The 26,395-nt window shown below is 26.4% G+C and overlaps 8 protein-coding genes across 8 annotated transcripts; 3 read left to right on the top strand and 5 right to left on the bottom strand. All coding sequences in view use genetic code 6, as the record gives it.

Annotated features, from left to right (window-relative positions):
* Positions 1-2: 2 nt before the first annotated feature.
* On the top strand, positions 3-1,625 carry SS50377_23423 (Serine/threonine-protein phosphatase 2A; the record flags this gene model as incomplete). The annotated part of the gene is made up of 1 exon (XM_067907288.1): positions 3-1,625. The coding sequence occupies one exon, from the start codon at positions 3-5 to the stop codon at positions 1,623-1,625; it is 1,623 nt and encodes a 540-aa protein (XP_067764262.1).
* Positions 1,626-1,630: 5 nt separating this feature from the next.
* On the bottom strand, positions 1,631-2,830 carry SS50377_23422 (Rho GAP domain-containing protein; the record flags this gene model as incomplete). Its single annotated transcript, XM_067907287.1, has 1 exon — positions 1,631-2,830. One exon carries the CDS (start codon positions 2,828-2,830, stop codon positions 1,631-1,633), a length of 1,200 nt encoding a protein of 399 aa, XP_067764261.1.
* Positions 2,831-3,358: 528 nt separating this feature from the next.
* Positions 3,359-4,330, bottom strand: SS50377_23421 (uncharacterized protein; the record flags this gene model as incomplete). The annotated part of the gene is made up of 1 exon (XM_067907286.1): positions 3,359-4,330. The coding sequence occupies one exon, from the start codon at positions 4,328-4,330 to the stop codon at positions 3,359-3,361; it is 972 nt and encodes a 323-aa protein (XP_067764260.1).
* Positions 4,331-4,410: 80 nt separating this feature from the next.
* On the top strand, positions 4,411-6,660 carry SS50377_23420 (Sec23; the record flags this gene model as incomplete). Its single annotated transcript, XM_067907285.1, has 1 exon — positions 4,411-6,660. The coding sequence occupies one exon, from the start codon at positions 4,411-4,413 to the stop codon at positions 6,658-6,660; it is 2,250 nt and encodes a 749-aa protein (XP_067764259.1).
* Positions 6,661-8,616: 1,956 nt separating this feature from the next.
* SS50377_23419 (uncharacterized protein) lies at positions 8,617-11,646 on the top strand (the record flags this gene model as incomplete). The annotated part of the gene is made up of 1 exon (XM_067907284.1): positions 8,617-11,646. One exon carries the CDS (start codon positions 8,617-8,619, stop codon positions 11,644-11,646), a length of 3,030 nt encoding a protein of 1,009 aa, XP_067764258.1.
* A 23-nt stretch (positions 11,647-11,669) lies between these two features.
* Positions 11,670-12,062, bottom strand: SS50377_23418 (uncharacterized protein; the record flags this gene model as incomplete). Its single annotated transcript, XM_067907283.1, has 1 exon — positions 11,670-12,062. One exon carries the CDS (start codon positions 12,060-12,062, stop codon positions 11,670-11,672), a length of 393 nt encoding a protein of 130 aa, XP_067764257.1.
* A 240-nt stretch (positions 12,063-12,302) lies between these two features.
* On the bottom strand, positions 12,303-12,611 carry SS50377_23417 (uncharacterized protein; the record flags this gene model as incomplete). Its single annotated transcript, XM_067907282.1, has 1 exon — positions 12,303-12,611. One exon carries the CDS (start codon positions 12,609-12,611, stop codon positions 12,303-12,305), a length of 309 nt encoding a protein of 102 aa, XP_067764256.1.
* A 9,007-nt stretch (positions 12,612-21,618) lies between these two features.
* SS50377_23416 (All-trans-retinol 13,14-reductase) lies at positions 21,619-23,316 on the bottom strand (the record flags this gene model as incomplete). Its single annotated transcript, XM_067907281.1, has 1 exon — positions 21,619-23,316. The coding sequence occupies one exon, from the start codon at positions 23,314-23,316 to the stop codon at positions 21,619-21,621; it is 1,698 nt and encodes a 565-aa protein (XP_067764255.1).
* Between the last annotated feature and the right edge of the window lie 3,079 nt (positions 23,317-26,395).

The raw sequence follows: 26,395 nt of genomic DNA, 5'->3' as shown, positions 1-26,395 counted from the left end.
TAATGAAAGTTGATAAATTTTAGGCGATTGATAATTACATGTTTGAATATTTATCTTCGACACAAAACTTTGCATCAATACTTTAATCGATCAGTAGTTATAAGGAACCATAACATCATGTTTAAAAACCTAAGATTCCATTAAGCCCATAATCACCACACTCGTCTCTTAGATCTCCAAATAAATTAAACATTAAAGATAAGCAGATAACAGATAGCTAATTAATTAGTACTTAAATTTTATAGAAGTAATAAATCCCATATTTGCTTAATGATGTTTTTAACCCAAAAACTGGTGTATTCGGTAAATTTTATTTTTACAAATAAGTTCCATAGATAGTTTAATAATTAGAGAACGATATCCTTAACTTCCTTAAATAGTGCTAGCAGGATAATATAATTGACTTATCATTAGTAGTAAATAATAAATTTTATTTATAAGAATTATAGATTAAAGAATAATTTCCAGGTTACTTTCATCACCAACCTGAAGAAAGTTTAACTTTACTCTAATTAATATGCGAATCACTTTTTAATATACCAGTTCTTTTAGCTAGACTCCTTTTTAATAAATTAAATAAGAATTCTCTGAATCACGTTAAACTTTCTTCTGCATCGGCCCCACAGTATAAATAGTATAAATCCTTAAATTTTGATAGTATAGTAACCTATTATAATTCAATAAAATAAATTACATCAGAAGAAAGGATTATAGCTATTTTTGGTTCTAATAACAATCTTAGTTTTAAACAAATTCATATGATCTGTCTGGAGGTTATATTATTTCATCCGTAATTTGATTTTATATAGCCTTTCCTGTACCAAAATGCATTCGCATACACCTGTGCAGCCAGATTTTTCTTTGATATTGATCCGCAGGGATAGTGGATTTTCAATAAATAAAATTTCCAAAAATTTGGTACATCATTATCATACATTATCTACGATATATAATCCAAACCTGACATTTCTGGTGAGAATTCCATTTTTGGCTACGAGTAGTTTTATGTGATATATTGTTTATACGCAAAGTACTCCAACGGTGATGTAACACAGAATATCTCTGAAGTGTAATTAAAATCGTTCAATTAATTCACTTACTCCACTCGCGTTATCAATCGCGTTTTCAACGGTAACGGAAGGCCTCTTTTGAATTCAAATTTCGCCTTTGCAGACTTCATAATTTTTCTGCTAGCTGACGCAGTTTTCGACAGTAAAACGTCATGTGAATTTTGGTTTAACATCTGTGATGTCGATTCAGATGGATTTATTGGCTAAGAAGACATGAAATTTTACTTGAAAGAACAGGTTCGAGTGTGGGACCGTGTAGGTTTGGGGGTTCAAGTTTAAGACGTTCTGCGCCAAATTGGCGATTCAATTCAATTTCGATTTTCCTTTCCTAATTATTTTTCGCTGAAAGAACTGAAAAGTTGTAATTTGCACGCAAATTTCTTCGACATGTTATTTTCAGCGCAGAAATTCGAGTAGTTTGAGTCACGCGATTAGTACATCGGCAATGTAGCAATTTAGGACTCCGGTAAGGGACCTGTTTAGCACGGTTAGTCTGCTGTATGGAGAACATTCTGGGAAGCCGCGTACGACGATTTAGTCGGTGATGAAGATTGAATTTATCACTAGTTAATTTATATGCACGTGAACGGAATCCAGCCGATTCTGTCATCAATTTTGCCCAAAACCCAGCGCTTGTGTACGTTCATGACCTGGATTTTGTTTCCCTGACGTGCAAACAGCATTTACGGGTCCTAGCAAATGAAATCCTTCAGGACAACACCCTCGCCGCCCTAGAACACCTTTGTGAACTACTGCTTCCACTTCACTTATGTGGTGGGAATGCTACATTTTGGTAGAGGCCATTTTGAGTAAATTTTTTCAATTTCTGGCTAAGATACGACAAGGAAAGTAAAAATTTCCTAAACATCAGAGTCCATTACGTTCGGGCTAAAAAGTTATCCAATCTATTCTGCCTCCATTTATGTTTTGGCCGAGAACTGGCTCATTTTGAAAAGGAATTATAGTAGGAATCGCAGAATAACAAATTCTTCAAAATCTAGATTTTTTTCTAAAATTCTTGCATATTTTGGCAGCCTTTCAACTATTGGGAGCTTCTAATTTTGCAAAAGGAGTGAAAGTGCGTGTTATTATATCAGTTTTGTTGGCAGAAGATTAAAGTACTATTTTACTAGATTAGCAACCACGTGTAGTGTTTGTGTTTGAATTTCGTCTGCTAATTATAAAATATCTGATAGTGGAGAGTCTTTGGATAGTTTAGGCAGTTGTAGCTATTTTGAAGCATAATAATGAATAATTGACTGTGATAATGAGTGTGTTGAATTAAGTTCGGAGAATAGTTGATTTTTTTCTTCTGTAGACGCAGATTTTCTGAAAATTCCGTCGATTTTACCGAAAGAATCAACAAGTTAGAAACTTTCTTCGAGAAATTTAGGTAGAATTCGGTTCTCAAATTACATTAAATCCTGCAATTCAACACTGAAAAGATCATTTTCAGACTCTGATAGGTATTTTACATATGTTGAAGGAATCCAGCCTTATGAATCCTATTCAGGGGTTTTATGTTGAACATAGAGCCAATTTTTATATTTAGATATTGCAGTTAGGGTAGGACCTTGTTGTGTAACGGAGTCTGTTGCAGTGTACAGAAGGTTGACTTCTTATCCTTTTTAAACTGCAATAAATTATTTATCCTGTTAATAATATGGCATATTTTTAGCAGAAAAATCATGTATAACTTAAAGGATATTTTTCTAAGGCTAGTTTAGTTGTGGTGACTTCTAGAAGTCCTATTTATTCATTTTGTAAGATAAATATAAACTTAGTATATAATGATAAATACAACTTTTAATTTGTTAATTTATACTCTATTATATAAATAATAACTGTAAATACTCTAGTATAGTTTATAATAATTAGCATATAATAAATTTATAGTAAATTTAAAACTATTTCATATTATTTTAATATGATGAAAATATGAAAAGATTATACATATTATTTGATAGAAATATTTACTTCTGCATAATTTTTAAGAGATTATTAAGGCATACATGAAAATTAGGTTAAAACATATCAGAATTTATTTATTGAGGCAAGGATAAGTATAGAATTATAATTATTTTTTTAATTTTTAATCAAATATTAACAGTTTATATAAATATGTTAATAGTTATAGATAGGAAACTGATTACGAAATATAATACTTATACTGTATTTAGAAAAAATTTATTTATTGCCGTATTTTAACTTGATGATTAAAAAAAATATTAACACAAGTATATAGCTAGGATGAAATAATAATTTTAAAAGAAATAATAAAATCAAGATCACATCCATTTATTAAGAGCACTGACAACTTCGACACCCTTTCTCAGCACATTAACGCTTTCTTCTACAGATTTAACTTATCTATGCAATACCCCACTTCTTCCATCAACAGCGAACTCTAAATCATCATTAAGTATCATTTTTTGTATCATGTCAGCAATCCTATCCTATCTTACTCCACTAATCTCACTGATATGAGATATTTACACTTTTTCATAAAATTTGAGTGCTTTTTTCACATATTTCTAAATTTCTATTTCTAATAATTTCTCTGATAAAACATGATCAATTTAATTGGAAATATTTTCTATTTAACTTAGAAAACCATTATTTTTAGACTATAGAATTCCACTTAATTCAATACAGAGCTTAGTTTTATCAGTCAGGTGCTCGGAAGCAATTTTCTCTAACTCATGATAAGACCCAGAAAGTAGCTTTGTAAGGAGTAGCTCTAAAACACAATTCTAAAGATTTAAAGCTTCTTGGAAGTATCCAGCAGCTTGAAAATAATCACCAGCCGCTGCTGAAATTTTAGCAGATATTAAATCAAGTTTTGACTGAACCAATGGGGTAAGCTGGGTTGCAGATGCACGAACAGATTATGCAATAGACTACGCCTTAATAATATGGTCATTAATAAAAAGAAGATTAAGGTATGCAATTTAAGCACGAACAAGCTTTGCTGGTACTTGAATTTCTTTAAGTAAAGCTTCAGCAGATTTTAAATAGTGAGGATCTGTTGTAAGTTCTAAAATTTAAATCTACACCGATTCTTATAATGCTTTTGATAATGAAGACTATATTTGCAACAATAAAGGTACTGAGTTAAACTGAGATATTACAGAATAGAGAATGGTTTCTTGAGGTTTTAATTGTATGATGGCCTATGCTAATGATTCGTCTTTTTTATTATCTTCAGTCAACATGGATGGCGCTTTTAAAATTTGTTACGCTAACTCTTGCATAGACATTAATTTAGAGGTTAATAAGTAAAAATAAATATGTATGTATATAATACATATAATATGTCTTTTATCTAAACACTCCACCAATGTCCTCTGCAGATATATTCCTATCGAACGAAGACTAAACTGGCATTCGTGCTCCTTGGAATATTTGGCCTCATCTTAAACATGAAAATATGCGTGCTACTGTACCTCTTTCAGTTCTTTACACACCATTAAAGTAGTGTAGCTAACGCTTTAAATACCCTCCTGTTCGCTGTACAAAGTGCACTGCGGTACTCAACCCGTACACACCAGTAGATTTTAACACAAAACAATACTAATGTGTATTTTGTAGCACAAACTAGACCCTACCTTCTTCCTACGCAGGAATATCTAGCGATAAAAAACCAGCAGAATTGCACTCCCAGTATCGCTGCATTGAATATGAAATTAGTAGCACTTCAGAGTCGAAAGTTATTGTATTCTGTATTGATCTGAGTTGTACCGAAGACGAGCTCGAAAAATAAAAACAATCCGTTCAAATGGCGGCTGATCTCCTTTAAGACGACTTCAAAGTAGCATTAGTAACATTTGGAACAATGGTTAACGTTCACGAAGTCCATTATGAAATCTGTCCAAGAAGAGTCGTCTTCAGAGGAACAGTAGATTTATCACCAATTTAAATTGAACAGTTTTTAAGCCTTAAAAACCCTGCCTAGAGGTTTGTTTTACCACTTTCATATTGTAGAGATAGTTTCGTGTAAACTATTGAAGATCTTACAATCGACCCATGGACTATTTAGTAAAAGCACAGACAACTACGCTGCACAGGCCTGGCAACGAGTATTGGTGTAAGTATTCTGTATTCGCTTCATCATTCACTAGTTCAACAGCATAAACTTCCCATCGGCAAGCTAGCCCTTTTCAGCTCAGGACCTTGCACAGCTGGCCCAGGTTAAATAGTTGATTCAGATATTACACAGCATTTACGTCATTGGCCTGATATTCAGCTCAAAAATGAGCCGGCTAAGCATGTAAAAGACTGCCAAAAATATTACGAAAAACTTACCGAAAGAGCAGTTGCCTCAAATTCAGCAGTTCATATTTTCGGTTGCTCGGTTGACCAAATTGGTATTTTTGAATCTGTTGATTTATGCAAAAAAACTTCAGGTTCTATCGTTATTTCTGAGTCTTTTAATTATCAGGCTTTCACAAAATCTTGGCGTCTTTTCATAGACTCTCTTAGTGAAAGCGCAACAGAATTCGTTCAAGCAGGTTCTGGGTCCCTAACTATTTCTGTATCAAACTAGATTCGTATAAATGGTATTATAGGGCCATGTGCATCACTCAAACAGTCAACGTCGTCAGTTTCAAGTCAAGAAATTGGAGAAGGCCTAACCGATAAATGGAAAGTCAATTCTCTGGATTCGGATCTCACACTGGCTATATTTTTCGACCTAGCTGACTAGGCCCGCGAGGTGCAGCTTTAGAATCGGTTTATACAGCTCCGAACTGAATTTACAAGTGTAGAGGGGAAAAGAGTCCTGCGTGTGGTTTCGTTTGCTTTCAAGTCTGATTACAATGAGAATTTTGCTGCTATATCGGCAGGATTCGACTAAGAAGCTGCTGCTTGTATCCTATCAAGAATGGCTGTGTTGAAGCTCACCCAGACATCCTCGACTGAGGAGGCTGTGCGTTCTATTGATAGAGCTTGTATAAGACTTTCCAAGTAATTTGCACAGTTCGTGCCAAATGACGTTGGATCCGTTAGATTTTAACCAAATTATGAATTTTTCCCTTAATTTCTGTATCATTTCAGGCGTTCTGAACTTATAAATTTGTTCGGATAGAGCCCTGATGAAACTGCAATGAAGCACTTCCAACTTTTAAGGTAGAACGTGCAATAAATGCTTTCAATGATATAACCTGTTTTGATTGCATATTCAGTTAATTGCTTGGACGGCGAACCTGTATTTTTGGATGCATCAGAGTGCCATCCGGACAGAATTCTAATATTTGATAGCTTTTTCAACGTGTTAGTATGGAGTGGTCAATCGGTTGCTGCCTGGAGACAGGCAGGATATCATTTAAAACCTGAATATGCTAACGTAAACGACCTTTTAAACTCATTTAAGGAAGAGGTAGACCAAATTTTATAGTACAGATTCCCTTCACCAAGGTACGATGAGGCTGATTAGGGAAGCAGTCAAGCACGTATTCTTCTTGCTCGTGTTAATCCTAGCTCTACAAATAAAAGCCAGAATACAAATTCTGGAGAATCAATTGCGACTGACGATGTTTCACTTTAATAGTTTTTAGAAGTATTGAAGAAAGCTGTTGTTACAGCAGAATGATTAATGATCAATTTTCACTTTCAGAGTAGTATTCATAACTTTCACTTTCTGTATTATCTTTAAAAAAATTATTTAATTCCTGGTTAGTTTATTCTGGATGAATAATTGTTTTTAACGATTCATATACAGGTGGTATTGTGTTATTTGGTAAAGATTAAGTCAAAATTATTTTATTATGATAATTTAATGTTACATTATAAATTCTATTAGAAATATAGCTTATATTGATGCTTTCCTCCAGATTTAACATAGAAATTTTCGAAGAGAAATCGCTCGACAATTTAAATTAACTAATAAATTAAATTAATGATAATTATAAATCCTCTAAAATGAAATTATATTCAAATTTGCTGTATAATTCAATATACTTATTGATATAACTCTATTGCTCTTTTTGAATTTTTAATAGAATAATTTTCATAGCATGTTGCGAATATTAAGATTATCTATCATCTTTATTAATCATATGTAATAATTAAAACGCAAATTATGGCATTAAATCTATCAGATATGATAATAATAATACTATACTATTGATGCACTAATTTTTATACTCATGTTCTACTTAATTTTATAATATAAAATATTGGCCATATATTTTTAAAAAGTAAACTTAAATAAAACCTAATAAACACAAATTGCTAACATTATTATTTTTTAGTACTTATTATCCTTAAATTAAAATTTTCCCTATTAATTTTAATATTAAAATGGTTTCATATTCAAATTTATTATCCTAAATAGAAAGCGTAAAGTAGATCCAAAATAGTTAAAAATATTAATTGTCATACTATTAGATATCATTTTGATACCATGTCAGTAGAGATGCTAATAAGTCCCCCATATTATCATAAACCATGGCTGTAACTAATTATACTTACACACCAGTCAGAGTAGATGTATAACGCAAATAACTGTAATACCTATAAAACAGTATTTCCTGGCTTTCTATGTTTAAAAACTACTATATCTTTGAAAATATGCTTAATTTCGGTCGAATTATCTAAAAACTATCTGATTAACTTAAAATAATCTACATTTAGCTGCTGACTGTACATAGTGGATAATATTTAACCAGAGACAACATACTGTTTAAAGCTATAACCTAAATAGACTAATATTAATTTAAACTAAATAAAAATAATGTATTATAAATTTATATTATTAAATTATTACTCTACAATTTAAAATTATAAATTAATGTTATAATACTAATTAAACTTGATAAGCTTAGACTAGAAATTCTTCTCTCTAGTAAATCTATAAAATTTTGAAACTAAATTGGGTAGCTAACTTGGAAATTAGATACCAAAATAATTTCAAAAATATTAAATTAAGCATGTTGTGGTATTTAGTCAAAATGCTCAATATAGAAGTTAAGTTAGTGATAATTACAATTTTTTGTTAGATTTGACATTAAAATAGAATTTTAAATACACAATACTTAGTACTAGGAATTATTATATGCATATTATAAATTTTGCAAGTAAAATAAATTTTAAATAATATGATTTTACGGCATGCTGGTGATTAATGTTACATCTGCTCCAAGTGTGAGTAGATATTTAACGCCCAATTATTGTAGGTAAGTGTTTTCAGCCTTCAAATCATTCCATAATGTGTTAATTATCATTTCTGAAATTGCCTGAAATTCGAATTTTAACTCTGCAATAATAGCAAATATCAGTGATTTAATCTAATAATCTTAGTAAATTGATAACTTTGGTAATTATGGAATCAAGAAAGAGACGTCTAACCCTTTGAAATACATAGTAAGAAGGTTCTTTAATCCAAAAAGTATTTCGTGATGATTTTAAGACTATAATCGTTAATAAGTTGTATTTATGTCTAATTTTAATTGGATCTACACAGGTTCTGACTTAATCATATTTGCAAGTATCTTCATATTCGTAACATATAAAATTCTATTATGTATAATATAAATAATGTTGATAAATGGACAAAGCTATAAAGGCATTTTCTCATGCACTAGAAACTAGAAATGAGGCTATTAACGATACAATATAAGGATTAATATAAGCGTCATATACTGATCCTTTAGCCCCCTAAAAATATTCATAGTTTAAAATTACAGAAGATCTATTATAGTAAGATAATGTTTAGGTTTATGAGCTGCTGTCGAATCTTCTAGAGTAAAGCAGTTAACTTATTTCATTAAAATTTTCCTCAAAGAACGAGTAAAAGATTATATTTAGGCAAGCTGTATCGAAACTCTCAGGATAAAAATTATGTCTTTATTTCATTGCGTTGATTGAAGAAATTAATATAACTTTAGAATAAAAATAAATTTGTTTATCATAGCTTCAGACTTTAAATTTAGAGCTACAAAATCTCAAAGATTTGAAAAAATAAGGTATGGTAGAACTACCTGAATCAATATAAGGGAATGAAGATGATATTCCTGATGATATTGAACCGATATTCAAGGATAATAGCAGCGAAATATCATGTGTATTAACTTCTTCGTCAGAAATATAATATGAAATATAATAAGTAGATAAAAATATTGACTCACTATTAATAAAAACAAAGATCAGAATATCTGAAATATCTGAAAAAATAACGTAACTTATGATAGAACAAAAGGAGGAATAATCTAAGCTCAATATCTATCTATAGTTTTTATAAAATATATTGTCGTCATAGCTAGATATTTTATAGCTTAAATTATTTTTGAATTACATAATAGACGAATGTTAGTTTATAGATATTATTGAAATTTTGTTGTATTTAACATAAAAAGGATTTATTATCAATAATTTTATGATTATTATTATTTCTTCTCTAGTTCAAATGTCAACCAGCTTGTAATATAACATTAAAGGAATTAACGATGTATTAAATGATATACTTAATTATACGCCTATTAAAAAATTCTCATTTACTTTGAATGATAAGCTTATTAAAATTTAAAAAGTCTAACCTAAGAATATCTAACACGATAATACAATATTTCAAAACGAGTATAAATTTTCTAAATATTCAACTCTATTACCATCATAAGTAAACTAAAAAGATTTACGTTTTCATAATGCATATAGGTTGAAGTTTAAAAATCAGCTTAGAATTAATACAGACGATAAATTTATCTCTAATATATAATTAGATACTGTAGATAAAATATAAAAGAAGCAACCTTCTACTAAAATTGAATCAGCATCGGTGAAATGCACATTTAATTTTCTTTCAAATGCGCCATTTTCTATTAACAGCTAAAATGTATTTTGCAACTAAAATATAATACTTTATATGAATTTAATCTCAAACTAACTCTAAGATATTTCAAATTTCTGTTGCTAATTATTCTAATATCGTTTTTAGTCGATAGCTAGTTGTTCGAGAGATTACGACACCCAAGGCCAAAAACTGATTTCTACTTCACTGACTTTTAGTTTCATCACAGTCGTTATATTTTTCATGAATTAAATCACTGAAAATATAACTATTATTAATTAAATTGACTTTAAATTTGATTAGTTGTTTTAAACTTTTTATACTGCGTATCGAGAAATCATGTAATTTCTTGAAATGCTCACGAACATTCAAGGAGAGTTTTAACAGTAGAAATATGAATATCAACATTTTTTGGTAAAAGCACTGTAGTTTTTGAATGTATTTGCTAAACTTACATACGTATTAAAAGGATATTCAGGAAAATTAAAAACAAAACTTTAAAGCAAAATATAAATATTAAAAATGTAGGAAAATATGTTAACATACTCAAAAAACAATAATAACCCAATGTAAATCAGTCTAGAAATAGTATAAAATCAACTTTAAAACCTGTAGAATGAAATTTAAACAATATCTGATTTTAATCTTAAAATATAAAATTTGATTAACAATAATATTGAATTAATTTGCAGTTCTCATTGTATTTTTTAGTTCATCCCGAAATTTTTACAGTAATTTTAAATAATTTCTTAATGCGAGATGTTTTGCACTTAATAGTATTTGGAAATGATATAAACTATATGTTTACTCTATTAGAGTTTTGATGATTAGGTATATCAATTAAAAGAGGGAATGAAGAAATAAAGTGACAAAATAGATCGTATCATTGACGAGATTTCATAAGATGAAGAAGAAGATATATTTGAAGTAGATTCGACTAGAGATTAGATATTTTTAAGTTTGCTATACAATGGAAAGATCGTCGATTAACTGATTTATTTTGTAGAACGCATAATATTTGGGCCTTTAGTTTTAAAATAAGAAGCAGTAGAAATTATTTGCATCGTGCTTTAATTCATAGTTGGCCAGAATGCAAAATTAGAAGAAAAAATTTTTATTCCAATATGTATTGAATCTTTTGTTAGCATAGAAAAAATTCTTGGGTATAAAGGAGATTTATTATTATAGGAACTATCTAATTATTTGATAAATTTATTGGAGACTCATTACAAAGAGATCAGTTCTGGTGATTAACTTAAAGTTTTTCATAGCATATTTGTAAGCTAGAATGTTAATACCAAACCTCTTTAATAGCAGCTTAATTAAGAGTTAAATATATTAAGAGATTACTAGATTACTGGAAATAATGATTCTATACCGGCCTCAATTACTAATTAGATAATATAATAAAAACCAGAAAGTATAAAAAATGAAGATTAACTATAATAAATTAACCAGCTAAGCTCATTTTCTCTATCTGATACATATCAGATTTCAGATTTCACAAAAAAGCAAGATGTATAACTAATAAACGAGTATGCTTAACTACTGATTTAATTTGGTCAGTCTATAGCTATTTCTAAGCTGACAGAGCGTTTAGACTTTTAGTTTTCATAATCTCAAATTGAAACTAGAATACAAGAGCTAAGAAATAATAATCAATTCTCTAAATGGGAAATATAAGAGATACAATCTTTACTATAAAAAGATAGAGCTGTTTACCAAGTTACTTAGTTATTTTAACTAAGCTAATAGTAAATTACTTATATTTAATCTATAATACCTGAATGAAATTTTATTATTTCTATTTTTTATCATTTTACAGATAAACTTATCATTTTTTAATCTAAAGATAGTAACTAATTATTATATACATAATTGTATTGCTCTAAAAATTAATTGAATAAATGTTTAGAATTATAATTTTCAAAATAACCAATAGTTTTACTATACAATTCAATAAACTATTTTGATTCGAATTCTTAACTTGTTATCCTTCCAATATCCTTAAAGATATCTTTTATATGTTCTTCCTTGAGACCGTTCATTAACAAGAAAGTTGTAAACAACTATCTAAAAGATCCATACAATTTCTTAATAGAATGCAAACATGAAATGGTCCCCCAAATTCCAAGATATATTCTTTAAATAATTAGTTTATAGAAATCAGATTCAGTTGTAGTTTGAAATACTGAACTTCCACTCATGTCATCTAATAATAAAACTATTTTTATATTCGTATCTAATATTTATTATAACGCAATCCAATTTATTCATACAGCAACTACGTATACTAATCAACATCATCATCAAAACAATCTTTCTATAAAACTAAACATTCTTAATACTATTGCTTTAGCCACTCGAATTGTGAAAGTATGTTTTTAAAAACTTGAAAGAATAGTTTTTGATCTCCATTTTTTAATTTCTTTATCTTTTAAAGGAGATCATATTTATTCTTGTATTATAAATGATAGATTTATAATAGTTTTCATTTTCTATAATTCTTAACATAACATTAATAACTTTTATTTTGAAGTCCTTCCATTCGAATCAACAAATGGTATATTAATTCTATTGTCTTTGCTTTTTGATTTCTAATAAGTTTAATCACAATCGATAGTTGGACTTAAGAAGAACGTATGAGTTATAGCTCCATTACTTAAATGAGCATCATCTAAATTATACTTTGATAGTTTACTTTAATCTAATATGCTTAATTTATTTTATTTATTGATTACGTTTTGCCTGCTCATGCTGAACCCATAAGTCCAAAATAACCATAGCTCATTATTTCAATTTTTTAATTTCAAAAATTTAATTTCATCTGATTGGATATTATAGTCCATATATTTAATTGAATAACAAAATAACTTTAATTATAAGTATTAATCACTTTAACAAGAATCTACAAAAAATATAAATTGATTCTATTAAGCTTCTTCCTGAGATGTGATCCTTTTACTATCAATTTAATTTAAAATATTAAATGATAATTAATTAGTTCTATTTGTCATACTTTTCCAAACAAATATATATCGATTTAATGGTTACAATATTAAACTTTTGGATGTTACAATGCCTATTGTTTCATCGTATTAATTTGATTTTATATAAAATGTATTTAAATATCTAGAAAACTTAGCTGAATTAATTTTGCTTATAAGATCAGCTTCAATAATTAATCTTTCTTTGTTATTTGCAAATCCATCTTTTGCTTGTAGTTAAAATATAACCTCAATTCAATTATTTAAAATTTGAATGAATATACTATTCGCTGAATTCTAATCAAAAATATGTGTAAAACATATTCTAGGAAACCTCAGGAACGACATTATATCCACCACTGGAATCAAAAGGCTTTTAGTAAAACAGCCTAAAATAATTATCATTTATTATTTATAACGGTATACGCTTATCACTAAAGTTTAATAAAATATGATAATTAGTAATATTTATATAATACATTAATAATACACTTTATAGATTATATTATTTATTAAAAATGAATTGTTTTGATTTTTGTAGTGACGAAGGATTAATATTATCTTAGCTGTAATTGTAATAATTTTTAGAATTATGAACTTGATTTTAGTTACCAAAAACGTATTTTTATTTATAAACATGTTTGCAAAAATACGATTAGTAGTAAGGCATCATTTATAAAAGTATAAGTCAGGATTTAATGGTTTCAGAAAAGGCTGATTACCTTATGGTTTGCAACGCGAATTATAAAATATTGAAACTTTTTCAAAAATTAAAATATGTATATCACTGTATTTTGCGATAGTGATTATCTATTTATAGTTAATTTTCGTGACCCATAATTATGTGTGTAGTTTCAAAATCATTAGATTTGCTAATTTTAGTCCATATTAATTTGTTAAAATTTAATTATATAAATCAAAAGTATATGAGTTTAAAGCTGAAATCTATTTCAGATTAGCATTAATAACTTTTAATAGAAATTATAATTTGTATTTTGTCATCATTAAAATCTTTTTCATATTGTTTCATATACTACTACACAGTTATTTGACCATCAAAATGCAGAATTTTAAAAAATATTTTTAATATGTATTTTAATACGGCTTTTATTAACATAATTCAGATCATCCAACTTTCATGAATATATTTGAGAGATAATTTTGGTAATTAAAAATTATATTGTATGGTAAACGTAAATAGTTATATAATATTCAGATTCCTTTTATTTTCAATTGCTCTAATTGGCAGTAACATATATCTTAGCATGTCTCATTATACTTTTTATGATCACTTTAAAAACTAAAATCTCACTTTAGAGTATATTTTAAATTCTGGGCCAGAAATATAATCTGTGAATGTTTAGTTGCTATTATATTGAGAGAAGTATAAGGTCTCCTTATACTTCATTTTGAGGTATATAAACTATGAATGTTATTTTTATTATTTACCAATGAGTGATGTTTTTACAGTTTAAGTTAAAATAAACTGAAATATTTAATTTGCTATTTTATAATTACATTTATAGCAGAGAATATAGGTATTAAAACTATGGACGATCGATAATTCGTATTTAAGTTAAAAGATGTGATTCAAATTCTCAAATAATCAATCTAAAGACTATAAATATTAATTAGTATATTATTCATTATTCTAAATTGAAAAATTAAAATCGAAATCAATAATGCTGCTTAACATTTTTAGTGTTTATAAATATAATTTACATTAATAATTTATAATCAGAACATATCGTCGAATAGATTGTAACAACTGCAAATATGTAATTATTTGAAAATTATACCATTATTAAATAGCAAATTGAGTTTATGATTGAAAAACTAAAGATGAACTTAAAATATGCTGAAAAGTTCGAGAAGGATATGAGAAGAATGAATTGTAAATCGTAATTAAAGAGATAGAAATTGAAATGAATATTTAAAATTTTCTATTAACTTTCAATTTCCTAATATTATATCATTTCTGAGGATTTGTAGTTATTAATCATTGCTATAACATTCGTTTTTAGATATTGATATTTAAGTGCATACAACTTGTAAAGTGATAAAGGATTATATTTGATAGATGTTAAATATCCCATTGCTAATAAGATTCCTAATAAATCATCGTTACTAACTATTTATATGTATTTCTAATAAGGAATTAATTTTTAGAATTACTATAGCTCCGTCCTTTATCTCTAAAATTAATAAGTCGTAATAAATTCAATATATTATCTTTATCACTATGAGCATTATTAAAAATAGAAAAATTAATTTGGAGTTACAGGGTGTGCTGATACGAGAACTTCTATATGTTAGGGATTCGTTACTTCTATATTGATAGAGTTGTATGATATCGTTATACTTGATATTAATGTATTTAAATCCAAGAAGGTAATTATAATTTGGAAATGAGTTATGATTTTTGACAGTTCATGAATTCTAAATGTTCTACTTTTAATAATAAATTAAGGACATTAATTTTTATAATTGTACACTTATGATAAACAAGATGAGTGATAAAATGTGTTTCAATTAAACAGATTTCAGTTTTATTTGATAGTACGTAATTAGAGAATATACTGCACTTGATTTGTTATGTATGAATATACAGATTAATTGAATTCAAATTTTACTTTCTAAATGATGTTATAGGTTATTTTATTTATTATACGATGATAAAGACGAGTATGTCAAAATTTAAGAAATATATCAACTAGTTATTAAAAGAATATTATAATTATTTATATAAATTACTATATAATAATTATTATATTTTATGACTGTTTTGTAAAATTTTAATAGTATTTAGAATAATTTTTATTTTATCTTAGCTAATTTTATCCGATTAGATCAAGGTTATAAAAAAATTGATATCTTGGATATAATATATCCTTGTAATCACTTGGTATTAATTATACATATCATTAATACGTATTAATAAGTTATGTTTCTAATTTTTATGTCAGTTCTTAGATTTAATTCTTCATCCATAAATATAAATTTTAAAAAGTCATATAAGTATAATATCTTTCAGTTTCCATGAACAAAGAACTTATTCTTTGATTTATTAAAACTTTATACTTACCTTATAATCAATCTTATTATTAGACGTCACTTTAATAGTTGGTTAAAATTATTCTCTACTAAAAATAATTGTTTCTTTATTGCAATCGAAATGAATGGTAACAATTACTTCCTATTGGTAGTAGAAATTGTAACCATAAATTTCTAATTTTTCGGTATTTTGTAAATGTTCTATTCTCTCAATATTGCTATATTTATTTTCCCATGTGATTGTAAAATGTTAATTTGTTATATTGAGAGTTTTTAGTTCAATAATAGGATAGTTTTAATAAGTTTTATCAAGAATTTTTTTATTATCATGTAACCCAGAGTCTGCGAAATATATAATTGGTTTATGAACTCTTTTGTAGAACTATCTCTATCAAAAAAATATAAAATCTGGAACTGATCCTTTTCTATGTAACAGTATATTAATAGAATTAACATCAAATATAGTTATAAATAATATCTTATTCGAGACTTAGTTAACTAAAAGGTATTAACAGCGAATTATAACATCTTTAAAGATATTTTATCTAATTTAATAGAAAACACGTTATTGATTAATTTATTATTTTAACTTTATATTTTTTGTATTATTTAATTCGTTAAATTTTCTTTCAAAATCTATTTCACTTTACTAAAAATTCAATTATTCCTAGATTTCGGCGTTTATTTATTAATCATCATCAATAAAATAGTTTGAAGAGTCATTAATTTGAATTATTGATTAATTAAATTAATCAATAACTCAGCAGTAAATGTTTTTTTTCTAAACTCCTTAAAAATTTGATGGCTTTGTTTATATACTTAATATCAAATAGTCAAATAATAAGATAATAATCTTTTAAATTTTGTTAAAAAAACTTTCTTCTTCTGTTAAGTAGAAAATAAATTATAACATGTATATTATTTCGGTCAACTATTATTTAGAAAACTATACTTGTATATAATTAAGAAACTATTCAATATCATACTGTTCTGAAGTTCTAATATATTAACAAAATTGTTTAAAAATAAGTTATGTTCCTAAATTTACAATTCTTTAATTAACTAAAGATGATGTGACAGCAATAAAAATTTAATTTTAACCATATTTCGGATTTTCTGGAAATTAAGCTTTTACTTTCACATTATTGATACAATATTAATATGTTTCTTTAGTTTTAACAAGTTTTAACCCATTTAGTGTATTTTCCAAATTTAAAAGTAAATATAATGATAAGGATTCTATCTTTGTATTACTATATTTAGAAAGATTAATAGTAAATTATGATACATTATTATAACGTTCTAATTTGTTTTTAACTCTGAAATATAAAGCAGGTGTGATAAAAGGTGTAATAAATTATAGATTTAAAGTAAGTTCTTGTTATATAATAAAGAAAAAGAGAGGAATATCGAAAAGATTTCAAGCTTCTTCGATTTACTATTCTACAGTATTGTCAGAAAAATCATTTTTAAAAATAGAAGATTCAGTATAATACTCTTTTTTTAATTAAGATGGAAGAAATTATATCTAACCCATGAGCTAAAAATGTATATAATGGTTATAATTCCCAATAGATGTATTATAAAATTTATGAAATCGAGTGCTATTAATTAAAGATAAATCAGTACTAGCATAAATGGAAAAACATTTTGTTTATGTTTAAGATTAACTTATTTAATCAATTTTAAAAAAAAATTAGTTAAATATTATCAATAACTATATTGGCATAAATCTAAATTATTATTAAATTAATCAGTTAAATTTCTTATGATATATGTTTATATGGCCATAGGATTATAAAGTTCTAAGCAAAGTGTGTATAATAAATGTTCATAATCTTTTTTACTTTAAAAATGTAAATTAAACTACTCAATTGTTTTTTTTTGAAGTAAGTCTAAAGCATATTGGGGAAGCACAAAATAGGGATTATATAAAATATGAACCAAAATCTAAAACTTCAAAGTTTTCGTATGACTTCTCTTAATCTTATTAATTATTGTCATAAGTTTTTATACAAGTGCTATTTCTACTAATATCTAATTATACATTTAAATAATAATTCTATGAGTATTTCATATCTGATTTTTCTTTTTAATCCAAGAAAATTGATGAACTAACTAATTATGAATTTTCACGACTGTAATTTAATAAAGAACGGCACAAATCTAAAAAATCATGACTGTAAAGGCTAGAAATTCATTTAATGATAGATTTATTTATAGTACTTTCTTTATTCTATTAAGTTTAGTTTATTTCCAATATTTTTTTTTAATATAAACACTATGAAAACTTTGAAATTTGTAATATAAATTAATAATATACTTATTACGCTTCGGTTAATGATTCATCAATTAGTAAGTAGATATCATAATTTAATATAGGAATTGTAGAAAACTTACTAATATCCGGATTTGAAATCCATTATGTAGAATCAAATAACTATAATTAACTAAAATCTTAATTAATATCAAAAAGGTTTTATAAGAAATTTAACATAGTAGTATTATCAATTTATTCTATATTATCACAGTATATTTTATTAATACAATTTATTAATGATTATTGATATGTTTTCATATTAAAATGCAATTAGTGATCTGCTTTGATAAATTCTTTTACTTATAAATCTAAAGTATTAAAATTAGTTGGAATTTTGTTTAAATATTTTGTATAAATGTTTATAGTTAAATCTTTGATGTCAATATAAACTGGATTTGTAGTACTTAATTTCGAGATATATAAAATCTTAAAATAGTAATATAATGTTAGCATTGTCACTGTTTTCCCAGAATTTTGACTTTAAGCCATAACACCATTCTTCAATTTTCTGAAGCTCGATAAAATAGTAATGTACTCTGGTTTAAATGCAATTGATATATGAAAAAGTTATTTGAACATAAATAATAATTAACCTGGATTATGATTATTCTTAATAAAAGAGTAATAAAAATGAAGAGGTAATTAAAAATAATTTTATTGATAAAGAAGATAATATTCTTTTTAATCTATTTTATTATCATATATATCTTAAACATTCTGAAAATAAACAGCATGTTCAAGAAATCGTTGATGGAATATACTATTTTAAGAATAAGCCTTCATAAGCATAAACGCGCTTGTTGCAAATATTAATGCCATTTTGTGTGTGTTTTCATGTAAGATTGACTACTAGATGACAACTATTTTTGCTATTACTGCTAGCTAGTTATTATATACAATTAAATCGACATCATCATAGTCACAAACTAAAGGTTTGAAAGCTAGTTATTCTATATCTTTTTATACTACCGGTTTTCTGACTAAATATATTATTGTTTCGGTGTGACGAATTACTTTTTAAAAGAATTATTCCAACGTTTATTCTGAAATATATAAATTAAGACCAATTCTAGTACAATAAAGTTCTATATGAGGATATAATTGTAAATAAATTTAGATTATTTTACTCAAATTTGTTTATTCTAAAATTATTTACTATACATTTAGAGGTTAGAAATTAACCTTCTAACTTATATATATAAAGAAAATAATTTAATTTTGCAATTTAGAGAGAATTTAAATCATCTAAAGAAAGAAAAAGAATTACCTTCTCGTCTACTAAATCTTCTCCAAAATTTGGAATATCAATAGATAATCCCAGTGAAGACATCCGAACAATTAATTTGCTAGTAATTAATTCATAATTACGATGATAATGCAATTTAAAACAAAGTATCCCAACATAATCATTTGTTGTTATTTATGAATTAGAAGATTATATATTTATATATAATATTATATATTTTTATAACAAATGTATTTAATATTTGTAACCAGAGATAACTACCAATAGAGTGTATTAAAATTAGATATATTGAATTCCAATAATATTGCGCTTTTGAGTGAATCTATAATAATAGAAAAATAGGTTTATTTAGTAATATCAATTAAATTTTATGTAGATTGTTGTAAGTAACTATTTGGATATTTAATTATTTATATATTTTAAGTATACTTTGGAGTGGGTATTCTATGTAAGTGAGGCCAAATAAGTCAGCATCAATATTTTATAATATTAATTAGTTAAAATAAGTTATCATTATTACTTAATAAAATATATTATGTCTAAACTATATTCCATTAGAAGAAAAAAAGTAATACAAAATATAAATTTTAGTAAACAATAATTATTATAGTATAAGTTAATATGATCAATTCTTATAAAAATATTTATCAAAAACGGTTTTGCACATTATTTCCTTATTTCTACTATATTTTAAATTTATATCTATTTTATAACTCATATTTAATACAAAATAATGTTAAACTAAAGTGTATAAAGCTACTTATATAAAAGTTAAAAAATTAAAGTTAATCAAGGTGATTTTATTTGTCAGCCTAACCGTATATAAGCTAACCGAACCATTACAAAATTATGAATTTCGTACTGTCATTGTGAATCAGAAATCATATGGAAGCTAGATTACATATTTCTTATAATTCATTGGCCAAATACTTAAACAACTAAGGGTACATAATAATAGTTAAAGGTTAACCTAATTCTCTAGTTAGTTTCATCAAAGGTAATGATATGATTATAAATGAGTATTTAGAAATCTATAATTTTTTATAAATTTAGTAGTTTGTTATTATCTATTAAGGTATCAAATTCAAATTATGGATCAAGTTAAAGAATCAATTCAAATAATAAATATTTATCATATTCTGTTGTGTTATGGGCATATGAATATGTCACATCATACGTTTTAATATTAGTAACATATATCTAATAGATCTTATTAGTTGGTATCAAGTGATGAAATATAATTCCACTAGTAAGCTACTATTATCAAACACAAGTGTATCTCATTATTAATTAAAAAAACTATATATCATCATTCGCGTTGCGAACACTGAAATAACTGTCCTTTTCTAACATAAAATTAGTATATATTTATTTACTGATGGTGGCTAACTACTAATCTAATCAAGTAAGATATAAAGTGCGTTGTCTGAGATATCATAGACAGAATTATCTACAAATAGTGATATTTGCATTTCAATTAGCATGCATTAGGATATTTATACTACTTGGGATGAAAAAAACTGAACAATAATTCGAATATAATCTTATAAAAAGGAATATATAATTATTATATAAAATATCAGATCAAAATTGTATGAATGGTAAAATAATGTAAATGCCATATATACCTAACAAATAAGCAGACGATATTTGAGTGGACAAGATCGACACGTTATGTTTATATTAATTTAATGAAGCATATCTTACTTTAATATAGAATAAATACTCTAATTATATGTAAAATATACTCAAAATTTTAAGCTTAAAAGTACTTCGGAGCAATCTAAATATTCTGAGACGCATATATTTTAAGTAGTAATAATACATAGGCAATATCATGGGATCTTTGCGTGGAAAAATAATTCAATAGCAAAGCTCAGAGAAACATTTATTAATGTGCATCAAGCACTTATATGATTCAACACCATAGAAAAAACATCACTAATAGATCATAACCTATAAACTACAATATCTATTGTTTTAGATAGGTTCTCTTGATTTTAATATCTGCTGTAGTAAACATACAGGGTTAACTGTTAATAGTTATCTGATCAATGAGCACCTAATCAAAAGTTATAAAAAGTAAATGAGTAAATTATATTTTATCGTTTTTGCTGTATTTTAAATGGATAAATAATAAATCATAATATTACCTGTCATTTCACTGCCTCAATTATTCTAGGAATTTCAATTAAGGTTGTACAGACTGCTGCTATTACTAGCGCACAGAAAACCGTAAATATAATCTTCTTCAGCAAAATATGCTGATCCAAGATCTTGGTTGCCGTCATATCACCACAAATAATAGCTCCAGTAAATCCACCGCCTGGGAAGCTCCACGCAGATGAAAAGCACAAGTTTTTGTACATGGGATGGAAATTCTTCATTCTGTGTTGAGAACCAAATTCGTCAGGATTGTATCCATATAGTGATCCAGATTCACTTCTTGTGTATCTACGCATTGTGTTAGGAGTACCAACCTCTATATGATCAATCACAGCCTTTATGCCAGGGTAGTATTCCTCTAGCCTATTGATGTAAATATCAGCAACTTCCTATTTCTTCAGCTTATATGCATCTGGGGTAAGATCCTTCCACTCCTGAATATAGGCTGCGGTAGTAATATTACAGAAAGTTCTGCCTGATGCGGTTAACCTGGAATCGACTTTTGAGTGATCTACAAATACAAATGAACGTTCTTCTATCTTTTCATACGCCACTAGGTTAAGGTCAGAGAGTGGGCGTGACAGGTCATTAGAGAAGAAAGTAGAGTACGCATTATTGGGGAAAAGCGTATTAAGATCAGCATTGCATACGAAGTAAATGACAAATAAAGATACTGCTGGCGCCTTACGTTTAGACCTCTCATCAAAAGTATTTTTAAGCTTCGGTATCATTCTGCCAAAAACTAGATCTGGAGCACAATTACAAACAATCTTGTTGGATTTGGAAATCTTAGCCAGGTTTACGTTTACCTAAGTTTTGGTTTTTCTATCGAAGTAGCTCACGCCAGTACAAATTGGTTTCTTAGCATGTTCGTCCTGAAGAATTATCTTAGTTACATCAGCCATGAGACGCACTTCGCCGCCATGTTCGCGGATCACTGAAACCAGGTAATTTGAGAGGGTTCCTGAGCCGCCTTAAATCTAAACAGCTTTCTGGTAATAGCAACACTAAGGAATGGCGTGATAGATTAGATTCATATTGTAAGGATTGTCGGAGTAGTAAACAATGTTTGTGTTAATTACATTTTTGAGCTTTTCATCAGTAATATAAAAATCCAACCATTAACCTATAGTATGTTTTCTGATCATTGGCCAGGTGAAGTGGACAGAGTGTACAATGGGGAAGAAAAAGAACTAGAAGTAACCCATGTTATAAGGAAGCGTAGTAGCACATCTGGCAGTATTGTATATTTTTTTGAAGTATCTTCTGATACCCTTCTCTTCATGAGGGAACTTTTCAATCAGATAATTTCTTGCATTATCTAGACCATGAGGTATAGAATAGTGATTCTCTTTATCTGCTATATCCCAGACTGAGTTAGATGACACAAAGGTTATGTTTTTATCAATACCTAGTTCTTTAAATATCCTGTGTTTTCCATCTGTCTTCTTATCTCCAAGATCCATCTCGTGCAAAGCCACTTCATACACATCCTTACCACGTTTGAAGGTAGTTGCACACCCTCCTGCCTGGAAGTGCTATTCAAGGACAATAACTTTCTTCCCATTAAGGGCAAGCTTAGCAGCACAGATCAGACCACCAAGACCAGAGCCTATAATAATATGATCAAATTTATTCTGAAGACTACTCTCTGTAGGACTGTAAAGGATTCCGAGTTCACTCGTCATTTTAGAAATGCCCTGTTTTAAAAATGTTATTAGTTAATTATGATTATATTATAGGAAATATATAGAGTAATAAAGATAGGTATTATTGTCTTATATATAGTATACTTAAAATTCATGAGATAAAAGGCCAGATAATGTATATTAAAATTTATATTTACCTTGTTGTATAAAATTTAAACAGGGTATTCTTCTAAATAATTTTATTTAGAAAAACTAAAATTGTAATGTAATATGTAAAATTAATTATATTTATTTTATATATATTTTAAAATAGTATCAATGAAAATTTTACTGTGACTATATTTATTTCAATATTATATGTAATAAGCGATTTTTTTAATACGTATAAAATGCAACTTTAGCAACACAATATACTATTTATTATTTTTTTCGTAAACATATATATTTAAAGTATTTTACTACATTATACATTTATAATGTGATTTTTATCTCAATTACTTACTATTGAATTAATTGATATGTATTTCACCATTTTTATCAAATAATAGTATGATAAGTATTAAAAGTAAATTTTACAGTATACAATATCACAAATTACCAAGAAAGCTATTTATCAGACTAGGTAAATTCTAGAATTTGTTAAAATAATAGTTTTTAAGTCTATTTACAGGTTATCTATACCGCATACCCAAAATTTTATTTAAGTAGTAACTTATCTACAATTACCAATAACATTAGCGTGCAGAATATGGCTTTAAAAGAACCAGAATATTCTATTGCTAAAAACTTACATTATCTTAAGAATTATTATTAATAACGAATATAACACAACTAACCGCTTACTCGCAGTAGTCAAATTCACATGCACAAACTGCTCGTCAATAGCTTGCAAAAACACGTAGCCATAATTTCATAGTTGTGCTTGAATTTGTATGGATTTTATTTGCTGAAATTCGAGTTTAAGGAAAAGGTAATTTGAGCATTTTTAGTTAATTTTTAGAGTTTTAGACGCTTTTGAATGGAAATTCAAAGTGTGAAATTATTATTTACTTGTATGTTTTGCAAGCGTCGTAAGATGCTGAGTATCACAGGTGGCTGCGTAATACGCATTCAATTTGTGAGATTCTTGATTCCGTAGGGTTGTTTGCATTATGGCGGTGCACAGATGTAAGCAATTTATTTTTAGCATGCTGACGTGATCAATAGGTTAAAAAGAGGGTTGAACTGGTAGAATAATTTTAAAATTTCGTAGTTTGATGTTTAATAAGCCTAGGCTGGCGTTGGAAAGGCGACGATGAAAAGATAACAGACTAAAATATGAAAAGAGAGCATGAGCTTATGCTTTGACTATCGGGCAGGATTTCAAAAAATAGTTATTCTGAATCGATAGAAAACTTAGTATAATGCAAATCCATAGATATCCCAAAATGCATATATTTTAGTATTATGATGTGGGTTATGGATTTGCGGGTATGTAATAGACTGGCAAAGTTGCCGTATGTCAATAAAAATTTTTAGATCAGGAGGTTAATATTTTGATCGTTGCAGGTGTAAAATTATTGAAAATGGAATTAAACTCAGCTATAGCTCACCAGATGAATGTGAAATCTGTGCATATTAATTTATCGCTAATAGGGATGGAAGTATGTGCCTGTTGTTAACTTGTGCTGACTAAGCTGTTCATTGGGGTATGATAGCTAATGTGGGCAGTGCTGGGCTAATTTATAGTTTAACGTGTTTTAATGCGTTGTAGGATCTCCAACAGGTTGTGACCTTGATAATGTATATGTTAGAGAACAACTTATGTTGATATTGGAACTTGTTTGAGCACTGCAGTTAATTATAATATCTATTTTTATGCTGACAAGAGGGCTGCGATATTGCCAAGCTTAATGGGTGCGTTATGATGATATAAAAAGTTGTATAAGTATGGGTATGTATAAATAGATCAAGGTGTGTAAGATCTGTGCCAGGGTGGTTCTAATGCTTGTGATGTCTGCGATGTAGAAATGAGTTATCTATCGAAACTGCGAGAAGGGAACTGAAAATATACATACTTGACTTCAGTTTTACTGTTTATAGTATTATAAGTTTTATTACCATGATAATTAGTGAGCGAACCAAGTAAAATACTGACAAAGCGATTATGTCAATTTAAATTCATTCATTCTATTTTAACAAAATAAAATTCATAAATTGAAATTATCTTAATCGTTTTACAGTAGTTAACTTTATTTGCTCACTACTTTAGTGATGACTACCGACGCTGGGCGGAAGATGCAGGGAGACCTGAGTTGATGCTATTATATTATATTTATATTATATTATATTATATTATATTATATTATATTATATTATATTATATTATATTATATTATATTATATTATATTATATTATATTATATTATATTATATTATATTATATTATATTATATTATATATTATATTATATTATATTATATTTATATTATATTATATTATATTATATTATATTATATTATATTATATTATATTATATTATATTATTATGATTATATTATATTATATTATATTATATTATATTATATTATATTATATTATATTATATTATATTATATTATATTATTTATTTTTTTTTTTTTTTTTTTTTTTTTTTTTTTTTTTTTTTTTTTTTTTTTTTTTTTTATATTATATTATATTATATTATATTATATTATATTATATTATATTATTATATATATTTATTATATTATATATATTATATTATATTAATATTATATTATTATATTATATTATATTATATTATATATATATATATTATATTATATTTATATTATATTATAATTATATTATATTATATTATATTATATTATTATTTATTATATTATATTATATTTATATTATATTATATTATATTATATTATATTATATTATATTATATTATATTATATTATATTATATTATATTATATTATATTATATTATATTATATTATATTATATTATATTATATTATATTTATATTATATTATATTATATTATATTTATATTATATTATATTATTTATATTATATTATATTATATTATATTATATTATATTTATATTATATTATATTATATTATATTTTTATATTATATATT

The sequence above is a fragment of the Spironucleus salmonicida genome, chromosome 4, assembly GCF_000497125.1.
Source record: "Spironucleus salmonicida strain ATCC 50377 chromosome 4, whole genome shotgun sequence".
In the NCBI taxonomy this organism is placed as follows: domain Eukaryota; phylum Fornicata; order Diplomonadida; family Hexamitidae; genus Spironucleus; species Spironucleus salmonicida.
The sequence above is the reverse complement of the archived record's forward strand: the minus strand, read 5'-3'. Positions and strand labels throughout refer to the sequence as shown.